Genomic DNA, 25,815 nt, shown 5'->3' on the forward strand with positions numbered 1-25,815 from the left:
TTGATGCTCGCAGCTAGTCTCCTCCCTGGTCCGCCACTCGACTGCGCTCCGGAAGGGGCCGGCTGTGGGGTAGCACCGCCCCGGTAGCGACCTTCAGCCCTTCCCCGCCATCGAGACTGGCTGGCCCTTCCCCCATGTGCGGCCGCAGGGGGCGCGGGAAGCCGCCTGCCCGGCTCAGTGAGTGACCCCGGGAAAGTGTCGGGCGGTGGGAGTCTCCGGCCGGTCTCAGGGCCGGGGGTTCTCCGGCCGCAGGCGGGGACGTGCTGCCCGACGCGCCTCCATGCGGGGCGTGGGTGGGGACGGCGTCGCTCTCGTTTGCTGCTGGGGACGCGCGACTCGAAGGAGAAGGGCCCTGTCCGCCTGCGGTCAGTAACTCGGCGCCTCCAGCCTCAGGGGTGCGGGAAGCCGGGCTCGCCCTGCCATCCTCTCCCTGTGGGTGCCCGGCCCGCCGCCCTTCCTGCTCCCTTGGCGGGAGAGCGCTTGCCCTGCCCTGGGCAGCTGGTGCCCAGCGTGTGCGCTTCTCTCCGGGTCTGCGTAGCAGCAGGTGCCCAGTGGTGCTGAAACAATCTTATCGCGGGGTTCTGAAGGCGAAAACTGAGTATCCCTAGTTCCAGCACCTGGCTGTGGCCGTGCCCCCACCCCGACGCGGTCGTGACTGCTGTTTGAAGGCACGTCCCTATGTGTCCGTTTAAATCGATTTTGTCACCGCTCGCTCACCTGCCCGGCTCCAGAAAACCTCTGCGAAACTAATCCAGTCTTATCACAGCTTTGGCTTCATTCTTCTCCAACCTACAGTGGAAGGTAATAGCTTGGAAAAGAGGCGATTAGGGGGGATATGATAGAGGTCTATAAAATCATGAGTGGTGTAGAGAAAGTAAATAAGGAAGTGTTATTTACTCCTCCCCATAATACAAGAACAAGGGGCCACCAAATGAAATTAATAGGTAGCAGGTTTAAAACAAACACAAGAAAGTATTTTTTCACTCAACGCACTGTCAACCTCTGAAACTCCTTGCCAGAGGGTGTTGTGAAGGCCAATACTATAACGGGGTTCAAAAGAAAGCTAGATAAATTCTTGGAAGATAGGTCCATCAATGGCGTCCCTAGCCTCTGATTGCCAGAGACTGGGATTGGATGACAGGGCATGGATCACTTGATGACAACCTGTCTGTTCATTCCCTTTGGGGGACCTACCATTGGCCACTGTCAGAGGACAGGATACTGGGCTTGTTGGTCCTAACATTCTCATAGTTTAGTAGTGTCTTTTTTAAAAAAAAAACAAAAAAACCCTGGCCTACATTTCACCATCTCTAGAACAGTTTACAACTTTTGATTGAATGAAATTCAGAATATTAGAACACTTAGTTACTGTAAATTTTACTAGAATTTTGTGTTCCTCTCCCCTAAGTATCATCAATCTTATGTCATAGTGTAAATGGTAGTTTTAAAAATAAAACTGGCAGTAACTAACCACAGTAGACCATTGGTCATTTCTCCCCTCTTATTCAATTTTATAGTTAGTATCCTGGCACTAAATTGATAGATTTTAAGGCCAGAGGGGGGCCACTATGATCATAAAGTAGACTTCTAAACAGCCCACTTCTTATGGCGATGTGTAGCGTACATATACGCCTGGTCCCCCAAGCATAGGTATAAATAGCAGTGTAGACAGTGAGACATTGCTTAGACCAGTGGCTCTCAGCCTTTCCAGACTACTGTACCTCTCTCAGGAGTCTGATTTGTCTTGCTTACTCCAAGTTTCACCTCACTTAAAAGCTATCTGCTTACAAAATCAGACATAAAATATAAAAGTGTCACAGCATCTTGTTATTGAAAAATTGCTTACTTTCTCATTTTTACCATATAATGATAAAATAAATCAATTGGAATATAAATATTATACTTACATTTCAGTGTATAGTATATAGAGCAGTATAAACAAGTGATTGTATGGAATTTTTGTTTGTACTGATTTCACTAGTGTAGGGTTTCTCAAACTTCATTGCACCGTGACCCCCTTCTGACAACAAAAATTGTTGCATGACCCCAGGAAGGGGGACTGAAACCTCAGCCCCACCACCCTGGGCTGCGGGACTGAAGCCCGACCCCCACCACTCTGCAGGGAAGGGGACAAAGCTTAAGGGCTTCAGCCCTGAGCAGAGGGACTGTAACCTAAGCCCCGCCAAAGTGGAAACCTGAGCCCCACCTCCCAGGGCTGAATCCCTCTGGCTTCAGCTTCCATCCTGGGTGGTGGGGCTCAGACTTTGGCTTCAGCCCCAAGCCCCAGCAAGTCTAATGCCAGCCCAGGCGACCCCATTAAAACGGGGTTATGAACCACTTTGGTGTCCTGACCCACAGTTTGAGAATTGCTGCACTAGTGCATTTTACGTAGCCTGTTGTAAAACTAGGCAAATATCTAGATAAGTTGATGTACCCCCTGAAAGACCTCTGCATACCCCCAGGGGTGTCCGTACCCCTGGTTGAGAACCGCTGGCTTAGACTAGTAAAGACCTATCTGAAGCCTGTGGATATGTACCTTGGTATATACCCTGCATCAGTGTTTTTCAAACTTTTTTTCTGGGGACCCAGTTGAAGAAAATTGTTGATGCCCGCGATCCAATGGAGCTGGGGATGAGGGGTTTGGGGCATGGGAGGGGCTCAGGGCTGGGGCAGAAGGCTGGAGTGTGGGTGTGAGGGCTGCGGGGTGGGGCCGGGAATGAGGGGCTCAGGATGTGGGAGGGGGCTCTGGGCTGGCGCAGAGGGTTGGGGTGCAGGAGGGAATCTGGGCTGGCGGTGCAGGCTCTGGGGTGGGGCCGGGGATGAGGGGTTTGGGGTGCAAGAAGGGGTTCTGGGTTGGGGGGAGTCAGGGCATGGGATTGGGGCATGCATATATTGAGTATAGAGTATATTGAGATAAAGAGAGCTTCTTAAGTATTTCAGTGTAAGTCATGTTTTCCAGACTGAATCATTCTTGTAGCCCTTTTCTGAACCCTTTCCAATGGGGTGGCGGCGGAGAGGGACTGTTACTCCTAGTTTCAGTCCTCTTTATTTCAAATGGTCCTTAGCTGCTGGGCAGTCCTAATGTGAACCAATGCAGTTAATTGAATACAAGGAATAGTCTCATCCTGTCCTAGCATCCTTTTAACATGCTCCAGTTGTCCAGCAGTGTGTTTTGGGGTTGATGTAATATCAGTTTATTTTCTTAAAATCACTCGTACTTCTGATCTAATATCCGTTATCCTGGCCAACCTCAGATCTGTTCAAAGTACATCTCATTTACTTATTGCTAATAGATAAACTGAACCAAAAGCCCTTCTGTTGAGTGAGCTTCTAATTGGTGATACGTAACTAGAGGGATATGACTCCATTTTTGGAAACTTTTTTTTTTTTTTCCAACTTGATGATTGAAATCCATATTGCTATGTGGCCCCTTAACAGAAATGGAGTAACAGCTTGTGTAGCGATCAGATTTTTTTTTAATAATTTGACTGGAAGACTAGCAGAATTAACAGGCAGTAATGCTTAGCTTAGTTAAGAAATCAGGTGAATAAAATGTAATAAACAGGGTAAAAAAACACATTAGCAAAGGAGGAAAGACAATTGAGATCAATAAAATATTTACTAGTAAGAGAGTCATTATAGATCAGCACTGAGCAGCAGCCAAGAACAGTAGCTAGAACCAAGCAGCAATTTTCAAGGTTTCTTGGTAATTAAGGAAGCAAAATTTGTTTTGCAAGGGATGTTTGGTTTTGGGGTGGCTCTAACCTTGGCAATGGTGCCTTTTCCCTTCATTTTATATGGATTATTGCCGTAGTTGCAGCAGAGTTATATCTCTCCTTTCTGAAAAAGAAAGGTTCTGAAAGCAGTTTTACTGGTTTACCCAAGTGTTTCTGATCTTGGCATGTTGCAAGCTATCTATCTTTAAAATCATGTTCTGATGGTCCTCACATACACGTTTCAATACTAACGTGACTGATGTCATGTCTCAGATTATTTTATATGACTGAAGCTGTTCATTAATCTAATTTTAAAAGATTAGAAGGTATTGAAGGAAGGACAGTGGGATAAACAAAGCAAGATGGGGATCAGAATAACGGACTTTAAAATTTGCTGCTTGAGACTGGCAGGGCTGGGAATTAAGACTTCATACTACTAGAAAGCAAAATGTCCTGGCTTTTCAGTGGTTATAAAGCACTTATTTCTGTCCCTTAAATTTTATGTCAGAATTTAGGACCATTACTGCTTCTTTGGAGTAGCAGTATTTTGGGGAGTTAGGGAGGGGTTATGTTACACAGATTCAGTTTGAGTATAGGTTTCAGAGTAACAGCCGTGTTAATCTGTATTCGCAAAAAGAAAAGGAGTACTTGTGGCACCTTAGAGACTAACCAATTTATTTGAGCATAAGCTTTCGTGAGCTACAGCTCACTTTTGTAGTGACCCAGCCACTCCCAGTCTTTATTCAGGCATAATTTGATGGTGTCAAGTTTGCAAATTAATTCCAGTTCTGTAGTTTCTCGTTGAAGTCTGTTTTTGAAGTTTGAAGCGTCTGCTTACAAAAATAGACATTTATTCTATATATTAGTTTTTATTTTGTTTACAAATGACTGAGATCCTTCAATAGTTGGCCTTATAGACATGCGAAGTACTGCATTATTAGGGTGTGAATACTGATCATTTTTTTATATTTAAAAAAGCTTGCAATTGGAGTGTGGTATGGGCTCAAGTTAACAGCACTTCAGATATAAAACTAGATGAATAAAAACTACAATTGCATAAATTAACTTCCATTGTCAGTAGGGTTGTAAGCAAGGTTCCTTAGATCATTCAGTGGATAGAGATTTGGAAATATGCTGATTATCCCATTTATCAGTACATGTTTCATACAACAAATGGTGTTTTGTTATACATTTAATTTTTTAGTTGATACAAAATCATCTGTTTTCTTAGGTGTAGAAAAATCCTGAAACTTTAATTGGAAGATCATATGCTCTGTGATGCACACAACCAATAGCTTAACTTTTTTGCCTGGTGTATCAAGAGCACAGAAGTGGCTTCGCATTATTTTAGTAAGTGTAGGTTTTTAACTAAAATTTTTGTCAGTAAATACTATTTACTGATCAAACTTCAACATAAGTAAGAAGCATCCTTCACTGAAAGGAATGCTGTCAAGGATTTTGATAGTATGATTTTCCAGTCACACCCCTTAACCAAGGGTGGCAAAAGTCCTTATGTAGAGGCAGTTATACCTTCAAATAAGTCCTTTTACCATTATAACTTTTGTTTGGGGAACCGGTATAAACTATACCGACAAAAGAAATGTTGCTGGTATAAGCTGCGTCTCCATTAGGAGGATTTGCTGGTATAGCTCTATTAGCAAACCCTTTCTAGTGTAGCTGAAGCCTCAGTTACTGTCTCAGAGCTGCTAACTCTCAATTCATTGCAGCACTTCTCTGAAGAATGCTAATTTTGCAATATTATTTTCTTAGCCATCTCAGAGGCCTGTGGGAGGAATCACTCTGATGAATCTTTGAGGTACAATCACTTCAGGCTTGCAAGAACAAACAAGTTGTAAACAGAATAGTTAAATGGGGAATTAAGAATAAAATTAATTTCAGCCAGTATATTCTTCCAAAACTCAGTAAGGACAAGGCACTCCTGCAGCAGTGTTCCTGTAGCCCACATTTCTAGCAAGTATCCATATGCTTAGCATCAGTCTCATGCATTTTCATAGGGATCTGTTGTAATCTGAATGAAAGCTTTCTTTTTATATATTGTTGAAGGAAATGGACTTTCCTTTCTGAGTTATAGTACTGATCACAAAGTTAAAGCCAAGCAAATTTAATGATACATATTGGGACCATATAATTGCCTGCTGAATAGCAGCCTCTCACTTCAGTACCTCAGTAATGTGTCTGTGTCTTGACTTCAAAGAGAATTGCAATTTAAAGTGCATTACAAATTTTCTAGAATTTGTATGTACTGAGAAATGTAGGGAGAAGTGGTAACAAAGCTCTGCTAATCATGGGATTAGTTTTTTAAGTAATAGGATGCGCATAGTGCAAAGGTGACAAAAAGTAGTATGTCTGTTCTATAAAAGAGCTTTCCATGAAAAACTGGATTAATGATAATGAGGTCTTCACAGATCTGAAAAGCATTTTTTCCACTCAGATTAGTTCATGTAAAATGGTCTACTCTCAGCATGATAAATAGATGTTATTCCACAGAGCATATATGTTTCTCTTACATCTGCAAGTAAATCAAACTCCCCACATTTTTTCAAGCTCTCTCAATCTACAAGGATTCCATTCCTAAAACTTGGCAGCATTATTGTGATCTGGGAATTTCTAACACCACTGAGTAACCTGCTTTGTGTCCCTCAAAGTTTACCCCTTTGTAGAACAAAATAATCTAATTACAATTAAGATGCATTCCTTCCAGATTATTTTCATGATACTATTGTGTACTGATATAAAAACATAACACTTGTTTGTGGATAAAATAAGCACTTATCACTCTGGTAACTTTGGATAATTAGTTTTCCTTTGAATATGGAAGTAACTGATTACATTTCCTTACAGATTTGTTTTTGGTCAGAAATTTAACTGTATTTGAAATTATAATTAAAATGTTTCATGTCTATTCATAAATTGAGACTAGAACAGATGAAAGAGGTTGAAATGTAGCTGATGGAACATGAATCTGAATTTCTTCTAGCATCTAAAATTGAAGGACCATATCTATGTTTCAAATCCAGTTTCACAGAATAGGCTGCATCACAGTTTGTTACATCAAAATGATAGTTTTACTTCTGCAGTTTTTCTCTGGAAGATGAGAGTGGAATTCAGGGACTGAATGGGAGTAGAAAGGTTTTCTTCTAAGTTGTGCCTACCTGAGCCCTCAAAATTAAGCACTACAGATTATGCAGGTGTTCAAAATATGATCAGTTGGACTCTGGGCTTTGCTCCCTTTCACTTGGGTTTGACTTTCCCTCAGAGGGGCTGTGATGCCTTGTTGAGCTTCTTTGCTGTGTCTGCTTCTTGGCTGAGAAGAAAAAATAAATATTCTTCCAAACCACCTGCTTAAGGCCTCATTTTCTCCTTTTAGATGTTAGCTTGCTACTAATGGGTGTGAGTAAACTGGATATTTTGTACAGACGGCTTCTCCTCACTAAACTTTTCATCCAAGGATGGGGAAGACCAGAAGATCTGAAAAGGTAATTATTTTCCCTCACAGAAAAAAAAAATCACAGAATATTTCATACTGTTAATCTAAGTAAATTTAGTTTAAAGACTATGAACAGATAAATGTTTTTTACTAAAAATACAATGTTTTATTTTCAATTTTCTAAAAAAAAGTAAAACAAAACATTATAGGATTAATTAGACTTCAGAAATTAACTAAATATTTTAATTTTTAAATTAATGCATTTATACACTAAACTATTTTATGGTAAGAAAAAAATACATGTTGCTGTTAAAAAGTCTGTTTAAAAACAAAGAATCCAATTAATGGAAACTTAAACATGGTGGTGTAGGATAACATATTTTAAAAGATCTTGAATTTATATAAAGCTAGCTAGATAGGTTGTGTTGTCCAAGGACAAAGCTTGTGAAACACCTTGGAAGGAGGCATCTCCTCTAAAATTAAAAAAGAAGTAACTAGGTTTCTCTTTTACTTAAAGGTTTATAAAGAAGTTAGTTTGCCAAATATAAACTTTAAAACATACAATGTAGGATAGGTATATGCCTTGCTTTCTCCATTTGGTTTCTCTTTGAAAAACTATGGCTACGTTTTGCACATCCATTTTTAATGAGTTATATAGAGAGAAAAATCTCTTTTTAGAGTTGATTAAGAACAAGAAAGAGCTTTTGGTCTGCAGGTTTTGATTTCATGCTTGTTTAAGGTTTATATGTTAGCATGATATATTCCCAAAAATTTAATGTAAAATAGTTTAATACGATGTTAATTCCCCTTGATGAATCTTTGAGTGGATTGATTTTAAAAGGCTTTTGCTTTTATACGAGCAACTTACTGTGGGTTTCTTAAAATTTAAATATTGAATAATTGAGTGTATAAAATGAATAATATATCATATTAGGCTAAAATGGAAATTACAGATCTAAATTTCTGAGAAATTGACTTTGTGCAAACATAAACACTACAAGCAAAGGAATACATTGAGGAAGAAACTGTTGTTGGGAAAGTTTTGTCTGGAGCAGTTGGTGGAGATCTGTAAATGTACATTGGGACTACCAGAGAGATATAGTAGTAACCTTACAACACAGCTTTAAATGGGAATTAGATAGCTTAGCCTCTTTTCCCAACCGTTTGTCTGTTTAGAGTTGTCCAAATTCAAACAAAAACTAAATTTCAAAATTTACTGCAAAACAAAATTTTTGAAAACATTTTGTTTTGGGTAAATCAAAACATTTAATTTTTATTTTGACATCTTTAATTTTTTAGAATATAATATTAAAAAAATCAAAACAGCATTTTGACCTTATCAAAATACTTTTCAATTTTTTTAAAAATGAAATTTTTCAAAATCACCGCATTCTCTCAGAAAATTTCAGTTTCAATGAAACAGCATTTTTTTTACAGGGGAAAAACGTTATCATAAATTTTTCAGCGAGATGTACTATTTAGTTTGTAATCTCTCAGGGGTGGAGTCTGTTTTATATTTGTACAGTGCCTCGCACAATGAGGCCTCAGTCTTAGTTGGCACTGATTTAATGCTAATACTAGTAATAATGGTTTAAACTATTCCAAGGTATTTTAAGGATTATCACTGGTTAAATTAATTCCAAAATGTAGGATTCTTTAAGTGGATTGTCCACATATGTTCCACTTCAGGTGCACCTGAACCTCATGCACATGAGACCCTTTGAGTAGCAATGTCTGCTGGGGCTGCACCTGTGACCTGTGCACCCTCCAGCACTCTGTAGACAAATGTATAAAGGGCAGGGGCAGACTTAGTTGCTTTCCACTTCATTCTTACCTCCTGTGACTGCAGGAAGGAATGCCTGCCATCTCTTCCTCTGTGTTTGTGCCATTCCTCCACTCCAGAGTCAGCGAGAACATCCTTCACTGCAGCCCAGTCCTCTAAAGAGAGAGGCCTGAAGGAACACTGTTTGCATGGTGATGGGAGACATAGATCGTCCTCTCCAGTTCCAAACAGATCACGCTAGGAGGGAAGTCAAGGCTCAGATCGGGTTCTACTGACCTTGGTGCACTTTTCAATAGCCATTGATGTTCCCAGTATCTGTTACCAACGATCCAAGCAGCTGACACTGAAACCAGCCTCGAGCACTCTTCAGATCTCTCTGGACCAGCACTGAAAGCACATTCTGACCAAGACTGTGCCTTTGGTAACTAAAACCTTGGTACTGACATCTTTCACACCAACTTGATGATGGTACTGGCAACCCTTCCTTCTGAATCTTCACCTCTGGAGCCTCTCTTTGCAGTACCTGCACAGTTCACAGGACTGGGAGAGTTGACAGTTCTGGAATAGCCTGAGTTTCCATTGCTCTCTTCTATTAAGAAACCCAGTGCCACCAACTCAGAAGCCTTGTGGTCCTACTCAAGAGATCTGCTTCACCCAACTGCTTTGGTCCCTGGACCCTTATGAGCCTACTCTGCCTGAAGGAGCATTCAGAAATCCACATGAGGGACTACAGCGACAATCACAAGCAGTACTTTGCACGGGACTCATCATGGCCTGCACCTCCTTCCAGAACCTCATGCAGTCATGGTCTTCCTGAGCCCTATATGGGATGCATCCTACTCGCAAGACTCCTGTTGCATCTCAGGCAACTAGAGCAAGGTCACCCTTCCCTTGTAGGTCTCACTCACCTGGCAGATCATGCACCTGATGCAGAGAGTGAGCAAGAGGACTTTCACGAGACAAAAGCCCAACATGTCCGGACAGTGATTTTTGTCCTCTTCAGTGAACCGTTATAGCTTCAAACCAGCCTGATGACTGCTGGATCTTCCAAGAACTTCTTGGGAGGATAGCTGACATCTTGGAAATCCCAGTCAAGATAGGGCAAGAGAAGTCTTACAAACTTCTCCGTGTTCTGCACATGTTCTGGTCCCCAGTAGATTGGTAGTGCCAATAAATAACAGCTTAATGCACAGGCACCAACTTCCTCCAGACCCTGGGGATGCTCACCCCCTGTTCCACCACAGGCCCTGCCCCCACCCGACCTCTTCTCCCAAGCTCCCACCCCTGCCCCGCCTCTACCTGTCCCTGCTCCACCCCCACGGAACAGCTGATTGTAGTGGGTGGGAGGTGCTGGGAGGGAGCAGGAGGAGTTGATTGGTGGGGCTGCTGGTGGACGGTAGGCACTGCGGGGGTGGGAGGGAGAATCTGGCTGCTGGTGGGTGCTAAACACCCACTAATTTTTTTTCCCCATGGGTGCTCCAGCCCAGGAACACCCATGGAGTCAATACCCCTGGCTTGCCTTAATGGAACCAGTTAGAGACCTTTGGACTCCTTCCTCTGATACCTATATCTAAGAAAATGGACAGGCATTATCAGATCACCTCCAAAGGCTTTGAATAGTTCTTTAGCCATCTAACATTCGACTCTTTGATCATAGTCACTGTCCAAGAGAAGTCCAAACGACAGGGTCCACAGAAAGCAACTCCCAGGGTTAAAGATCCTAAAATGTTGGTGGACCTCTTTGATTGGAATTTGTATTCTTCAGCCATCCTATAAGCATTCATTTTAACTACCAAGCACTCCTGGCCAAATGCAGCTTTCTGAACTGGGATCATGCATCCCAATTCACCAACAAACTCCAACAGGAACACAACAAGGAATTTAAATCCCAGGTGCAGGAGGGACAGCTGGTTGCATGGACCTCAATACAGGTTGCTCACAACACCTCACCTACAGTGGCTAGCATAATAGCAATTTATTGGGCCTCTTAATGCAGTCCTTGAGAATACTGAAGGAGGCTCAAGCAACCATAGAGTGCTTCCCCTTTGAAGATTCTGACTTTTTTTTAGTAATACAGATGAGGCTATTTGCATGTTGAAGGACACCAAAGACAATTTTTTGCTATCTGGGTGTATGCATCTTTGCTCCACGAAGGAGATGGTACAAGCCTCGGCCCTGTCTGAGGCAGACACAACCATCTGAGTACTATTACAGACAGCAGAGACTGTTTGAGCCACTGAAGAAGAGGCAGAAGTTCCAGATGAAGATATCTTCTGCCCCTTCCTCCTCTGACGCACACCTTCCATCTACTTTGCAATAGGAGGTTTGAATGTGCAGTTGAGAGCCTTGCAGAGCCAGCAGATCCAGCTCTTTCTCTCCTTTTGAGAGCTGTTTGTTTTGGGAGGTATGGAACCAAATTACCTGGGACCAAAGTGTTCTGGAGTCCTTTGGACAAGGATTCTCTATCCAGTTTCAGTCCCCTGCAAACCTTCCCCACCTCATCCCCAATCCCTTCTGGGACCCCTCTCATGAGATATTGTAGCAGGGAGTCCACTTCCTTCCTGAGCAGTTCAGAGCAGTAAAAGAATGCCGTTGGAATTCCAGGGCAGGATGGGTTACTTTGATCATAAGCAGAAGGGGGAATGGCACCCCGTCCTGAAACTCTGACTCAAATTCATCCATGGGTTCAAGTTCAGGATGGTGATGCTGAGGTCCATAATCACCACCTAGGATCCTCAAGATCGGTTTGCAACTCTATTTACAAGACACACACTTTCATATTGCAATTCACCTGGCCATAAAGAAATATTTCAGCTTACTTCTGGGAAAGTCTTACTACTAATGCAGAGTGCTTCCCTGTGGCACCTCTCTCTCGCTCGCCCTCTCTGACCTTGAGGGTCTTCCCAAGTGCATGGAAGTCATGGTTTCTCATCTGAGAAGGAAAGACATTTGAGTCTATTCTTACCTCAATGACTGGCTGATTTGAGCTGGTCACCTCAACACCTGAACGACTCTATTGGAGTAGTTCTGAATCTCTTTGCTGCATCAGACCTCAGTCAATGGAATGAAGTTGCCCTTACAGCTTGTTAGAGCATAAAATTCATAGGGGTAGTATGGGCTCCTGTCTGCCAGAGAACAGGTTTCTCACCATTCTAAGCCTTGTCAACACCTTCATTCACACCCTTAACATTAATCAGAACATGCCTAAGACTCATGGGTCACATGGCCTCCTGCTCCCACATGACACATTTACCACCTGTACTCTATGCAAGAGTGGTTGAGATCAATGTATTTACTCAGCAGGTACCTAAGACATGTTGGTCACAATCCCCCAGGATCCTTTCCTTGTTAGATTGGTCGAAGGACATCTACATGTCTACAACAGATTGCCCATCTCCTCACCGATCCCCAGCATGACATTGGTGACAGACAAATGTACATTGGGGAACTCAGCTGGACCACCTTGTGATGCTCTGTACCTCGGGGGAACACCCTACACCAGTGGTTCTCAGAGCCGGTTCACCGCTTGTTCAGGGAAAGCCCCTGGCGCTCCGGACCGGTTTGTTTACCTGTCGTGTCCGCAGGTTTGGCCTCTCCAGGCCAAAGGGGGCTGCGGGAAGGGCAGCCAGCACGTTGGCCTGGAGCGGTGAACCGCGGCCAGTGGGAGCCGCGATCGGCTGAACCTGTGGACGCGGCAGGTAAACAAACTGGTCCGGCACACCAGGGGCTTTCCCTGAACAAGTGGCGGACCGGCTTTGAGAATCACTGCACTACACCTCCATGTTCATCTTTATAAAATGATTGGGTGGTATCCAATGCAAAGTTTGTCATGTTGAGTGTCTTCGGAAGGCTCATAATGCACTGAGCATGTAACAATTATAGTAATTGTTACAGTAATTTTATAGTAAGCTTATAGGTGAGGCTGAAAATGTATCCTCATGGCTTAATGCAAGCCCATGCAAAAACTCTCCAGGAACAGAGAGGCAGTTCATGCCTTATCAGGGCATGGATGGAACAAACCCAGCCCAGCCTCACAGGAACAATGGACACTGGTTTAGGCAGCAACAAAAGAATCTATTTGAGGGAGTCACCCCTTTCCTTTGGTCAGTTTGGGATTGCGATGAGGTAACGCTCACTTGTCTGGGGGGGGGGGGGGGGGGCGCAAAGCCAAGAGGAAAGGAAGGACATGATAAAAGGGAGACACATTTTGCCATGCTCTCTCTGTCCTACCTACATCTACAGACACCACCACCACCAAGCGACTGAATCGCTGATCAAAGGGGAGAGCCTGACTGAAAAGTAACCAGCCAGCCTGTGGTGAGAAGCATCTAAGGGCATGGCTACACTTGCAGATGTAGAGCACTTTGAGTTAAACCCGCCTTCGGAGAGTGCAGTAGGGAAAGCGCTGCAGTCTGTCCTCACTGAAAGCTGCAAGCACACTGGCGTGGCCATATTTGCAGCACTTGCAGCGGCATTGGGAGTGGTGCATTATGGGCAGCTATCCCACAGAGCACCTCTTCCCATTCTGGCACTGTGGCTTGTGGGAAGGGGGTGGGGGGCATTCTGGGTCCTGTCCCAACACCCTGTGATGCATCGGTGCTCATCCCAGCAATTTCTGTGTTTCCATCCACATTTGGCATCATCTTTCAATGTTTTTTGTATTGCGCGCTCTGTCTTCCCTTTCAGTCTGCGGGAATGGAGCCTGAACTGCTGAGGAGTATGCTGACAAGTCTCGCTAGCGTGTCAAGTTTGGCAGTCGAGTTATTCCTTATGATCCAAAGTGACAGTGAGGGCTCCGATGATGATATCGACTCGAGTAACGCATATGACATGAGTTTGCTTGTGGCATTCACAGACATGCTCACCACCGTGGAATGCCGCTTTTGGGCTCGGGAAACAACCCCTGCGTGGTGGGATCACATCATCATGCAAGTCTGGGATGACGAGCAGTGGCTGCAGAACTTTCGGATGAGAAAAGTCACTTTCATGGAACTGTGAGAGGAGCTCGCCCCCACCCTGCGGCGCAAGGACATGAGATTGAGAGCTGCCCTGACGGTGGAGAAGCGGGTGGCTATTGCAGTGTGGAAGCTGGCAACTCCAGAGAGCTACAGATCGGTCGCTAACCAGTTTGAAGTGGGAAAGTTGATCATTGGAACCGTTTTGATGCAAGTTTGCAGGGCCATTAATCGCATCCTGCTCAGAAGAACCGTGACTCTGGGTAACGTGCGTGAGATTGTGGATGGCTTAGCACAAATGGGTTTCCCTAACTGCGGAGAGGTGATAGATGACACGCACGCACTCCAATTCTGGCACCAGCCCACCTAGCCTCTGTCATAACATACAGCTAAGGGTAGCCTAGAATTTCTCCTTACCTGTAAGGGGTTAAGAAGCTCAAATAACCTGGTTGGCACCTGACCAAAAGGACCAGTGGGGGAAAGAAGATACTTCCAAATCTGGGGAGAGGGAAGGCTTTGTTTGTGCTCTTTTTTGTGTGTTCTCTGGGGAAGCAGAGAAGCATCAGGTCAGAAAACTCCTTCTCCTAAAATCATCCTAAAATGAGTCTCAATATTGCAAAAAGAGTAAGTAAATAAGGCAAGGCGCGTTAAATTATCTTTTGTATTTAGCTTGTGAATTTTCCCTATGCTTAGAGGGAGGTTTATCCCTGTTAAGGTTTGCCTAGAGGGGAATCCTCTGTGTTTTGAATTGGATTACCCTGTAAAGTTATCTTCCATCCTGATTTTACAGAGGTGCTTCTTTTACTTTTACTTTTTTTTTCTTTATAATAAAGTTCCGTTTTTTAAGAATCTGGTTTACTTATTTGGTTAGTATATTATTCTCAAGCCTCCCCAGGAAAGGGGGTGAAGGGACTCGGGGGGATATTTTAGGGAACAGGAACGCCAAGTGGTTCTTTTCCTGAATCTTTGTCTAACTCACTTGGTGGTGGCAACAGTACCCATCCAAGGACTAGAAAGGGTTTGTGCCTTGGGGAAGTTTTTAACTTAAGCTGGTAGAAATCAGCTTAGGGGGTCTTTCATGCGGGTCCCCACATCTGAACTCCAGATGTAGAGAGTTCAGAGTGGGGAGGGAACCTTGACAGCCTCCGAGTACATTAATCAGAAGGGGTATTTCTCTATGGTTCTCCAGGCGCTTGTGGATCACCGTGGGCGTTTCATTGACATTAACGCAGGCTGGCCCGGAAAGGTATATGACTCATGCATCTTTTGGAACACTGGCCTGTTCAGGAAGCCGCAAGCCGGGACTTTTTTCCCAGACCAGAAGATCACCGTAGGGGAAGTCAAAATGCCCTTTGTGGTCCTTGGAGACCCCGCTTACCCTTTAATGCTATGTGGCTCATGAAACCCTACACAGGGAGTCTTGACAGCAGCAAGGAGCAGTTCAACAACAGGCTGAGCCGGTGCAGAATGGCTGTGGAGTGTGCTTTTGGCTGTTTAAAGGGCCGCTGGCACCCTCTGTATGGGAAGCTGGACCTGGCCAATGACAGCATCTCCGCGGTTCTATCTGCGTGGTGTACCCTCTGTAACATTTGTGAAGGGAAGGGTGAACGATTCACTCAGGCATGGAACTCGGAGGTTCAACACCTAGAGGCTGAATTTGAACAGCCAGAGAGCAGGGCTATTAGAGGGGCCCAGCGCGGGGCTGCAAGGATTGGGGATGCCTTGAGGGAGCAATTTGAGGCTGAAAGCCACCAGTAATGTCTGGTGCTCTGCATGGGAGTGAAGTGCAGTGGTTCCAATGTTAGTAGGAATCTGTGTTTTCTACACTGACTTGCAGTGCCTGTTTCTTTCCTGGGCTAAGGTATCTTTTACTTTATGCAGTAATAAAGAATGTTTTCAAAGCCAAAAAATGCATTTATTGAAAAGAAAATTCATTTTTTTGAAAAGAAACACAATTGCTTGGGAAACAGATAGGGCTAGGGTGTGGGATGGGGAGGGGAACGGTACAATCACAGATTTGCGTATGTCCTATTATCATACTAAGTCCTCCTGTCTAGAGTGCTGTGTAATGAGTGCTGCACTTCAGGATGGCTATACTGCATGGTGATGGGGGTTGAGTGCAATGGGTAAGGGTCGTAGTTTTCAGGGCTCGGTGGTGGCGGTAGGAACCCGGATTTTGGGGAAAGAGGGCTGGAGGTGACATGGGGTCACAAGGGAAAGAGTTTTGAGTGCATGGCTACAAGCACCTGGATAGAGTCTGCTTGGTACTCCATTATGCTTGTCAGCCGATCCGTGCTTTGCTGCTGGAGCACTGTGCTTTTGTGCTGGTGCTCCTCCTTTCACTGTTCTGCCACTCCTGCACTTTTTGATTTTCATTACTTGAATGCTGCATTACTTCATGCAACATGTCTTACTTCATGCAACATGTCTTCCTTGCTTCTACGTGGCCTCTTTCTGATTCTTTGGAGTCTTTCGGCTGGTGATAACACGGATGGCTGAGATCTCAAGGTTGCATCTGTGAAGGCAAAATGCAACACTTAACAGAGGCAGCATTGTTCACACCAGACAGCACAATGAAGGGCAAGCACAGTCTACACTATAGCATAATTTGCCCATCCCAAAGCAAGCGCACATAACCCATGGGAGCCCCAGAATGGTGAGTAAGCACAGGGTCAAGCGTGACTGATTGTTTCACAACTGTGCTGTCCTCTGGGTTTCTGTGCCTTGGGGAGAGCCAACAGCGGCAGGGGGCCCCTATACTGAACACTGTCCCCACATTTTCCACAGGAGTTCTTCCTGGAAGATATCTCGCTGCTGAGGGTGACCTGGGAAGCAAGGGAGGGTCTTCTACTGCAATGCGGCTTCCGCCCTGGCCCATATGCAGCTTGCCTGTGTGCAGCCATGGTCCCCCCGCCCCTCACAGCACAGTGGCGCAGACATGTTAGCCTTACAGAGGCAAGGACAACAGTGGCTCTCCCAAGAAACCTGCGCAAGCGCATTGCCCAAGTTCTGGATGAGACCTTTGAAGAGATCACTGAGGCTGATTACCGCAATGTGAGAAAGCGCATCAACTCCCTATTCCACATCTAGGCATGCATGCAGCCCTAATCCTCCTCACCCCAAGAGCCCGCACCGAATAACTTCCTTCCCAAAATAAAAGTCACTTACCGGGAACCTCCTCTGGTGTTTGTCCTTCCCCAAGCACTGGCCGCCGCAACTGGCTATTTTCCTCCTAGCTTGAGAACAGCTCCTGGCTGCATGCATCTAGGGATTCTGGGGTGTCTTTCTCTGCCTCAACACCCTCACTCCTGCTTTGCTGCTCTTCCTCCTGCCTTGCTGAACTGGTCTCTGAAGTGTCCATGGTGGTACTCGGAGTGGAGGTGGGGTCGGCCCCAAGTATCACGTCCAGCTCTTCGTAGAAACGGCAGGTCACAGGGGCAGCACCAGAGCGGCTGTTTGCCTCATGGGCTTTGCGGTAGGCATTCCGCAGCTCCTTCACTTTAACCCTGCACTGCAGTGCGTCCCGGTCATGGCCCCTTTTCTTTATATCTGCCCAAAGGTATTGTAATTCCTACAGCTGGAGCGCAGCTGGGATTGGACAGCTTCCTCCCCGCAAACACTGATGAGATCCAGCACCTCGCCATTGCTCCATACTGGGGATCGCTTGGCGCGTGGAGGCATGATCACCTGAAAAGATTTGCTGAGAGCACTGCACGCCTGGCTGAGCAAACAGGAAGGGGATTTTCAAAATTCCCAGAGAATTTAAAGGGTGGGTCTGACAGTTGGTCACCTGAGGGCAGGGCAGTAGAGTTCAAAGTGATGACGAGAGTGGCTAGAACAGGCATTATGGGACACTTCTGAAGGCCAATCAGAGCACACTAACAGACCAGGGCGTCCAACACTGGCATCGCGGCGCTCCAGCAGGGGTGCACAAAACGTTATTCCACTCACCGAGATGGAGTGCTATGAGTGCTCTAGCCGCGGAGTCAGAGCACTCTACGTGCCTTGCCAGTGTGGATGGGTAGTGAGCTAGTGCGCCAGGGGCTCCTTTAATGCACTTTATCTCGCAAGTGTAGCCAAGCCCTAAGTTTGTAAGGACATTGAAAGTGTTAAAATCAGCTTAGAATGCGTTTTGCTTTTATTTCATTTGATCAAATCTGACTTGTTATGCTTTTACTTATAATCACCTAAAATCTGTCTTTATAGCTAATAAATCTGTTAGTTTATTCTACCTGAAGTAGTGTGTTTGGTTTGAAGTATGTCAGAGACTCCCCCTTGGGATAACAAGCCTGGTACATATCAATTTTTGTTAAATTGACAAACTTGTATAAGCTTGCAGCGTCCAGCAGGCATAACTGGGCACTGCAAGACGGAGGTTCCTAGGGTTGTGTCTGGGACTAGATATATTGGCTAGTGTCATTCGGTTGCTAGTAGCTGGGAGCAGATTACATGCTGGAGGCTATGCGTGAATAGTTCAGGAGTGGGGGCTCTCACAGCAGAGCAGGGTAAGACTGGCTCCCAGAGTCAAAGATTGGAGTGACCTAGCAGATCACCGGTCCAGATAACGCCAGAGGGCAACGTCTCACATCTCCGTACCCAGTGCCTCTGGCCCCCCTCAGGAAGTGAGCCGTCATATAAATACCCTGGAGTTGAGAACCATTTGGCTAGCATACATAAGTCTTTTTCTTGGTGTTTTGAGATGCCATAGTACAGGTGCTTACAGACATGTCCTATAGCAACAAGCAAGAAGGTGTTGGTTTGTTTCCCCTGTGCCAAGAGACAATCCACCTTTGGTAGTGGTGCATCAGCCACCATTTTACCACTAGCCCTCCACCTTCCCAGGCTATGAAACCTCGTGGTGGACCATCTCACTGGGTGGACAATACTCTAAGCAACTATTCAATAGCTGTCCAAGACAGCATTCAGCAAGACATCTTTCACAGGTGGTGATTCCCAAAATTGGTTCTGATTGGATGTGAACAGGTCAAGGAGTGCTGCAGATTCTGCTCCAGAGGAGGAACCTGTGCTGGCTCCCTGGACACCCTACTGAGCCCATGGCCACCAGGGCTCTTGTGTGCTTGCTTACTACCCTTGCCAATTCCCCAGATGCTGAGAGTTCTCAGGAAGATCATACAGGATGCAGCTATAATGATGAAAGCTTCAGCGTGGCCTGTACAGTTTTGGTACTCGAACTGCATGCACCTGTCATCATGGTCCCTGATCATGCTCCTAACACACCCAAACATGAATGCACAATCAGGGAGACAAGTCCTGTGCCTGGATCCGGCATCCCTCTCTCTCTCAGCCTGGATGCTGGCTGGCTGATGTCTCTTGAGAGGGTAGCAAGCCTTGTGGATAGGGGGGAAACAGTAGATGAGGTATATCTCGACTTTGGTAAGGCTTTTGATACTATCTCGGATGACCCTCTCATAAACAAACTAGGGAAATACACCCTAGATGGAGCTACTATAAGGTGGGTGCATACTTCCAATTTCTTTAACAGATTGGAAAACCATTCCCAGAGAGTAGTTGTCTGTGGCTCACAGTCAAGCTGTAAGGGGATATTGAGTGGGGTCCCACAGGGATCAGTTATGGCATAGAGAGTGCACTTGTAAAGTTTGTGGATGATACCAAGATGGGAGGGGTTGCAAGTGTGTTGGAGCTTAGGTTTAAAATTCAAAATAATCTGGACAATCTGGAGAAGTGATCTGAAGTAAACAGGATGAAATTCAATAAGGACAAATGCAAAGTATTGCACACAGAAAGGAACAATCAGTTGCACTGTAGCATGGTGTGCACTCACTGCCATGGCACCTCCTGCTGGTTACCTCAGGAATTAGCTTTTCCATCTCTAGAGCGCCTTCTGTTGGGCTGTGTCTCTCCTGCTGTTGCTACTTGTCTTACCACTGGTGTCAGTGTAGGCCCCATGAGCCGTGGTGCCCCTTCTCTGGGGTACTACCCCACAGTAGTGCTCCCAGACGGAGGGGTCCTCTCTTTCCTGGGGAACTTCAATTCCCTAATCCCACCTCGCCTCGGTGATCCACCATTGCCAGTCTTCATCTAGCCCTGTCTCTTGGGCAAACTGCAGTCTGAAGTGGCCACTCATCATCGGCAAGGAGGTTGGACCAGCTGCCTCTTCCTTCCCTGGCTGCTTCCCCACAGCCCCAGTACCTCCTCAGGCCTTGGAAGCAAAGCCTCAGCCGGGGAGTTCGCCAGGCTGGAGCTCCTCAGCTCCTCCTGCTCTTCCCACCACTGCTCTGTCCAAGGTACCCCTTTCTGCTTGCAGGCAGCCAGTCTTTCCCTCTCCAAGGCTGGAGAGAAATTGGGAGCCCTCTGGCCCGGCAGCCCTTTTATAGGGCCCATCCTTTATGCCCTCTGCCTCCACAAGGTGCAGCCCAAGAAGACACTGATGTCAAAAAGATTCTTATTTAATGTATTTGGGCCCATTCTTGCCAGAAGTGGAGTACATGTGGAGAATACATCTCGAAGAATTAAGTTACTGTAGAGTAAGTAAATAGTTACTTCTTTTAAGGTTAAAAAAAAACCCCAAACCCTTAAACAGATGTGATCTTTAATTAAAAATATATTCGGAGAAAACAGTATTTTGTTTGGACTTAAACATTCTTATGCAATGTTTGCTATCTAAATCTTGTAGCATTGTACTAATATATGAAAACCAGAAATTTTACTAGTCTGTTCAGGTTCACAGAAACACAAAGAACAGATAGCATAAATGGTTTAAAGTAAATTCCACTTCGAAGATTTTTTTCCCCCAATGTTGTTAATTTACAGTATTTTTATAACAGAGGTTGAAACTTTAGAACTATACTTTCTGAGGACTATAAAACGAATATTGTCCATTTTTGACCTTTTTGTGAGCATTGAGGTGGAGTTATATTGACAGACTTTTTTCACAGAGTGAAAAAGCATTCACAGTTTAAAGATTATGGGCCAGATTAACCCTGGTAAAACTCCATAGGACTAAATGACTGAATTTGGTGTGGCATATTCTGCACTAATTAGTATTGGTATCTAAAAACAATCTCATCCGCACGTAATTTAAAGGTATCCTGGGAATTTCCAACCTCAACCATGCTCCTTTAGTTCCTTGTTGTATAAAGTGCTCATAATTTGTGCTGCTAAACTAAACTAGTAGGAGGAATCCCCATTCTCGTCCTACGAAGTCCCTGGGACAGGGTTTCATGGTTAATGCTAATTTTGGCTGTTGATCTGTTGTATGGCAAGTCACTTGAGAATTTTGGCCCAATACCAACTGACTTCATAAATTCCATTCAACCCTGTCTATGTCTATTGAAAATAGAATAGGGGATAACTTCAGAGCTGTTTGTTACATGTAACATTCTATTATTAGAAAAGGTCATCCTTTTGAGGATCAGACTCATTTTAATTTGGATGAATGGGAAGGGGAAGCATTTGATGAAGATTAATTTATTTTCTTTGTGACTATAGAAAAACAGAATGGTATTTTCTAAATATGTTCAAAATAAAATTCCAAAGGGTAATCTGGATGAGCTGCACCAGAGATATTGTAACATTTGGGGGAATTATCTCTCAACCACTAATGCTCCCAGAAAATCAGTAGAGTCAGGCAAAGGCACGTGAATATTTTCCAGAAAGCTGTTACATGTATCTGAAATAATGGGTTAAAATGGAAGCCATTTTATAACTAACTGTAGCATTTGTTATAATTCACATTTCTGTATAATAGGGATTTAAAAAACCAAAAACCCAAACATACCAACTAGATAAAAATACTATGTTGTGGAGTAGAAATTGGTTAGATTGCAGGATATACTGGGGGGGAAGTCAGCGTATTCCATGTGTATAATAACGTATGTAAAACTAGGAAAGTAAGTGTCGTTTGATATATATCGCAGGTGCAAATGTACCTATAATTATGACTGTAGTTCTGACCCTGACATCTACTGGAATTTTCTTCCTGAGCAAAGGTACAGGAAAAACTACAGAAAATACAAAGAGGTTGAGAGATAGCCACTCGCCAATGTTCTCTTTTAGAGACACTGATAGTTTGCATGCCAGTTGATTTATTGCCAGCTCTTATTCTTATATTATGTCCTAGCAAAGGTCATAAGCTATTGCTGGAAAAAATGTTAGCCCACTTTCCCCCTGCCAGTGCAAGATCTAGTTCCTATGTAGTAGGCTTAGCTAACGTTAACTTACTTTACTAAGCTTTATTCCATACTGCAGGTGTCACTTTAACAGTGTTCTGTAGTTGGCTTCCCTATAGGGGATCACATAAGTGCCATTTTCCCCATATTTGGGATTGAATTAAGGCTCTGTCCCCACACCCTTGCCTTGTGCTATGGCCCTGTACCCTACCAAGTAGCAGCAAGAAGATGGCCTGCCTCCTCTCCAAGCAAGACAAAGGCAGCAGCATAGGCCCCTATATGTTTGGCCCCTGTCTTCCTTGGCAGCAGCGGTCCCCTCTCCCTCACTCTGAAGAGGCAGGAGTGAGGCCTCAGTGGGTATGTCTACACAGCATAGAAAACCGTGTGGCTGGCCCGTGCCAGCTGACTCAGGCTCAGGTTACAGGGCTGTTTCATTGCTGTGTAGACTTCCAGGCTTGGGCTGGAGCCCAACCTCTGGGACTATCCCACCCTGCGGAGTCCTAGATCCCAGGCTCTAGCCTGAGCCTGGAAGTCTACATAGCAATGAAACAGCCTTGCAGCCTGTGAACCTGTGTCAGGTAACACTGGCCAGCTGCCGGTGTCTAGTTGCTGAGCAGACATATCCAGCGTTACACCCTGGATCCTGGGCTAATTTGCTGTGGTGGGTGGACCCACCATTTCACTTTTCTTCTGAGGCAATATTGGACAGGGTCCTCTAGAGCCATAGGTCTTGCAGGTAACACCCTATTGAGATGGATGTGGCAGTTAACCCTGCTCAGATCTATTGTTTCAAGTGATCTGCAGATTCAGGTAGGTGTCGCTGTATCAATTACTCGGGCCACACTTTCAAGTATTTCTTTGCAACAATGAGGACTAAACTTAATTTTTCTTAAAATGAATGGTGAGAGTCTGGTGTAATCACATGACTTCAGGAGCTAGTATTCTAGGCCTGGCCCTATAATGTTTATGCCTTAATCTGACCTAGGCTGAATTTGGAAGTTAAATCTTCATAAAAAAAGGTATAAAATAATGTTTTTTAAAAATTGGCAAAACCAAGCAATGTAGTAAAACAATTCTAGCTATTCCTTTTCTGCAAAAGCCAAACTGATATAGCTCTCACTAGGCTGGTATACTCAGAAATGAGAAGTTGATTTCAAATTAAATAACTTCCTGGCCTTTGTCTCTCCTTTAGTTTAGCCTCTTTCATACAGGAAAGATGTACAAATTCAGATAAAAGCATGAATTCTGATTTTGATGTAAAGAAATACTCAGGTAAAAAAGACTTGACTCTGTTCTGTATCTTGCTTTTTAACAGAATATTTGAATTCAGAAAGATTATTGGAAACCGGGAGAAATGCCAGAAGCTGGTTCCAAGAGATTATCCAGTGTTCATTGACAAGGTATTCAATAGCAAAAAATGTAACTGTAACTAAAATTATGTTCTCACATATTATATATGAGTGAAGTGAAATTAAGTCTTTAGTAAGCTCTCTGTACTGGAGAGGAAAGAAGTTAGGTTTGGTGCAATGTGAATTATAGGTTTTATTTGGCTCAGCCTAATGTCAGTACAGCATGTGTTACTGATTTGAGATCAGAATTCAGGGCATGATCTTGGGCCATCACAGTGGTATGAAACGTGATAAGAAGAAACGTGGTAAGCATTTGCGGGGGGAGTATGTAGTTTGCGCTAGTAGTTCCTCTGTCTGACTGAGAAGTGGCATTGAAAGATTCCAGAGGGATGCACCAAGCTGTCCGTCGGTGAAAAGACCACTGAAATATTAAAGAAAGGAGTAAATATATAGGGGAGGGTGTAGAGGTGGTTGGAGATTATAGGATTCCACTGGGAAAAAGAAGAAAGCATGCTTTTCATGTAACTAGATATGTAGTAATTAACGTCGTGAGAAATTGCATATCTGCAGTCAGTATTATTAAAGAAGCACTTATAGTAGCGCCCAAATGCTCCAGTGAGGATTCACGGGCCCATTGTGCTGGGTGTGACACAGACATATATAAGGGACAATTCTGTCCCTGAGATTATAAAATCCAAAAGGTATAAACAAAGGGCTGGGAGAGAGGAGTAACATACAAGCAAATGAAAATGGCGACTGGCATAGTTCGGTAAACCAGATATTTTGGTATTTTTCATTGAGAGTAGAGGTAGTATGAGGAGAATGTCAGGACTGTTGGAGTTAGTAAGGAAGAAAGGAATGGGAAGGTGAGAAGTTGTTACAGTTAGTCATCTGTCTGTCCATCATCAGCAGACAGGTTTTTACATCATTGCAGAGGTGAGTTGTAAGAAGGGATTTATTAGGATAGAGCAATAGCTGTACAGATTTTATTGTGAAGTTTTTCCCATCCTTTGGGGTGGCATGGGAGAAAACACAGGTGTGTCCAAACAAAAAAACAAAAACAACAACTCAATCCCTATTTAGGCTTTTAGTGCATTAAAAACTGAATTTTGTTATAACAGCTGATTTTTATTTAAGTGAGGTGGAAATGGCTCGTGGTAGACTTTTTTTAATGCTCATGTATTATAATGATTGAAATTATACTTTCAAAACTGCTTGTGGATTTTTGTGCTAAAATTTGATTCCAGCCTAGGAACCCATACATTAATGTTCAGCCTTCAGTCCATATAAAGTATGCTGATCATACACACTTTTAACTTTCAGTTCTTTCCATAGGTTGAGGAGCAATCCGACTGTAAAATACTCAATGGGCACTTCATTTCCCCTTTGATTCACTACATTCCCAATATCCTGCCAACTGAATCCATCATAGCAAGGTAAGGGAAAGGAAGTAACAATTTGGTTCTGAAACTAGCTCTGTAGGTGAAATCAAAGAAATCTATATTATAAAAATTACTTATACTACATTCTTTATTACAGCTACAATCAGAATACTCAGTTTTGTTTAAAAATGGTTCAGACTGTGATCTGTGTTGAAAAATATTTAGATGTTTTAAGTTAGAATGAAAATGCATGTAGTTCATTTGATGGTTCCATCTTTGGATGAATGGTTTATTTTCTAGATGAGCTTATTCTAAATTGGGGTGGTGCTAGCAAAACAAGACGTGCTATGATGTGGTTTAATTCTGAAAATGGAAATGTAATCCCATTAGAAAAGTTTTACATGTTCACTTAGTAAAGTTTTAATTACTGGAACATCTATAACTACATATTGATAACTAGTTATGACGCAGGAAAGCCAGAAAATTCTAATATGACTATGATCTGTTCTTAACTACCTCCTTTATAAAGGGGGGGAAATGGTTCATATATAAGCAAAAGTACTAACAAACAGCCTTGACTTGGATTTATTGGCCTTTGTCAGTCTGCCACAACATCAAGTAATGTTTTGAAACTGATCTCTTCCTTATTTTTAAAATACTTGTTTTGTTTTGTTTGTGAAATATACAACTCACATCACATGTCCAAGATGGAGAAATGCAATTCCCTTGCAAATATGAATTTTTGTGAAGGCTAGCAGTTTATCCAAGAAAATAGTTTCTCATTTCTGTAACTGAAGGAAAAAATGGATTATTTTCCTAAGAAACACTCTATATTTATTAATTTATTCCACTTTTATTATCAGAATTTAACCAAGTATGTATGCACACAATCTGTTAACTTCACTGTAGCTCATACATTGAATTTGGTTTGTCTTTTCTATTTGAGAAACCAAACAAAGTAGTAGTACCCTTGAAGAAGTCTTGTTATGCATACACACTCAAGCAGTTGGGTGGTGGTGGTATACTAATAAT

General features: G+C 43.7%; 1 protein-coding gene across 1 annotated transcript in view; it reads left to right on the forward strand.

Annotated features, from left to right (window-relative positions):
* Positions 1-108: 108 nt before the first annotated feature.
* ABHD18 (abhydrolase domain containing 18) overlaps positions 109-25,815 on the forward strand; it is a 48,608-nt gene continuing 22,901 nt past the window's right edge. Inside the window, exons 1-4 of the mRNA XM_077815217.1 lie at positions 109-365; positions 7,105-7,213; positions 23,368-23,452; positions 24,737-24,837. Coding sequence (XP_077671343.1) covers positions 281-365; positions 7,105-7,213; positions 23,368-23,452; positions 24,737-24,837 — 380 coding nt within the window. The 5' untranslated portion in view covers positions 109-280. The remainder of the gene's footprint in view (positions 366-7,104; positions 7,214-23,367; positions 23,453-24,736; positions 24,838-25,815) is intronic.

This window comes from Eretmochelys imbricata, chromosome 4, assembly GCF_965152235.1.
Source record: "Eretmochelys imbricata isolate rEreImb1 chromosome 4, rEreImb1.hap1, whole genome shotgun sequence".
NCBI classification, from domain to species: domain Eukaryota; kingdom Metazoa; phylum Chordata; order Testudines; family Cheloniidae; genus Eretmochelys; species Eretmochelys imbricata.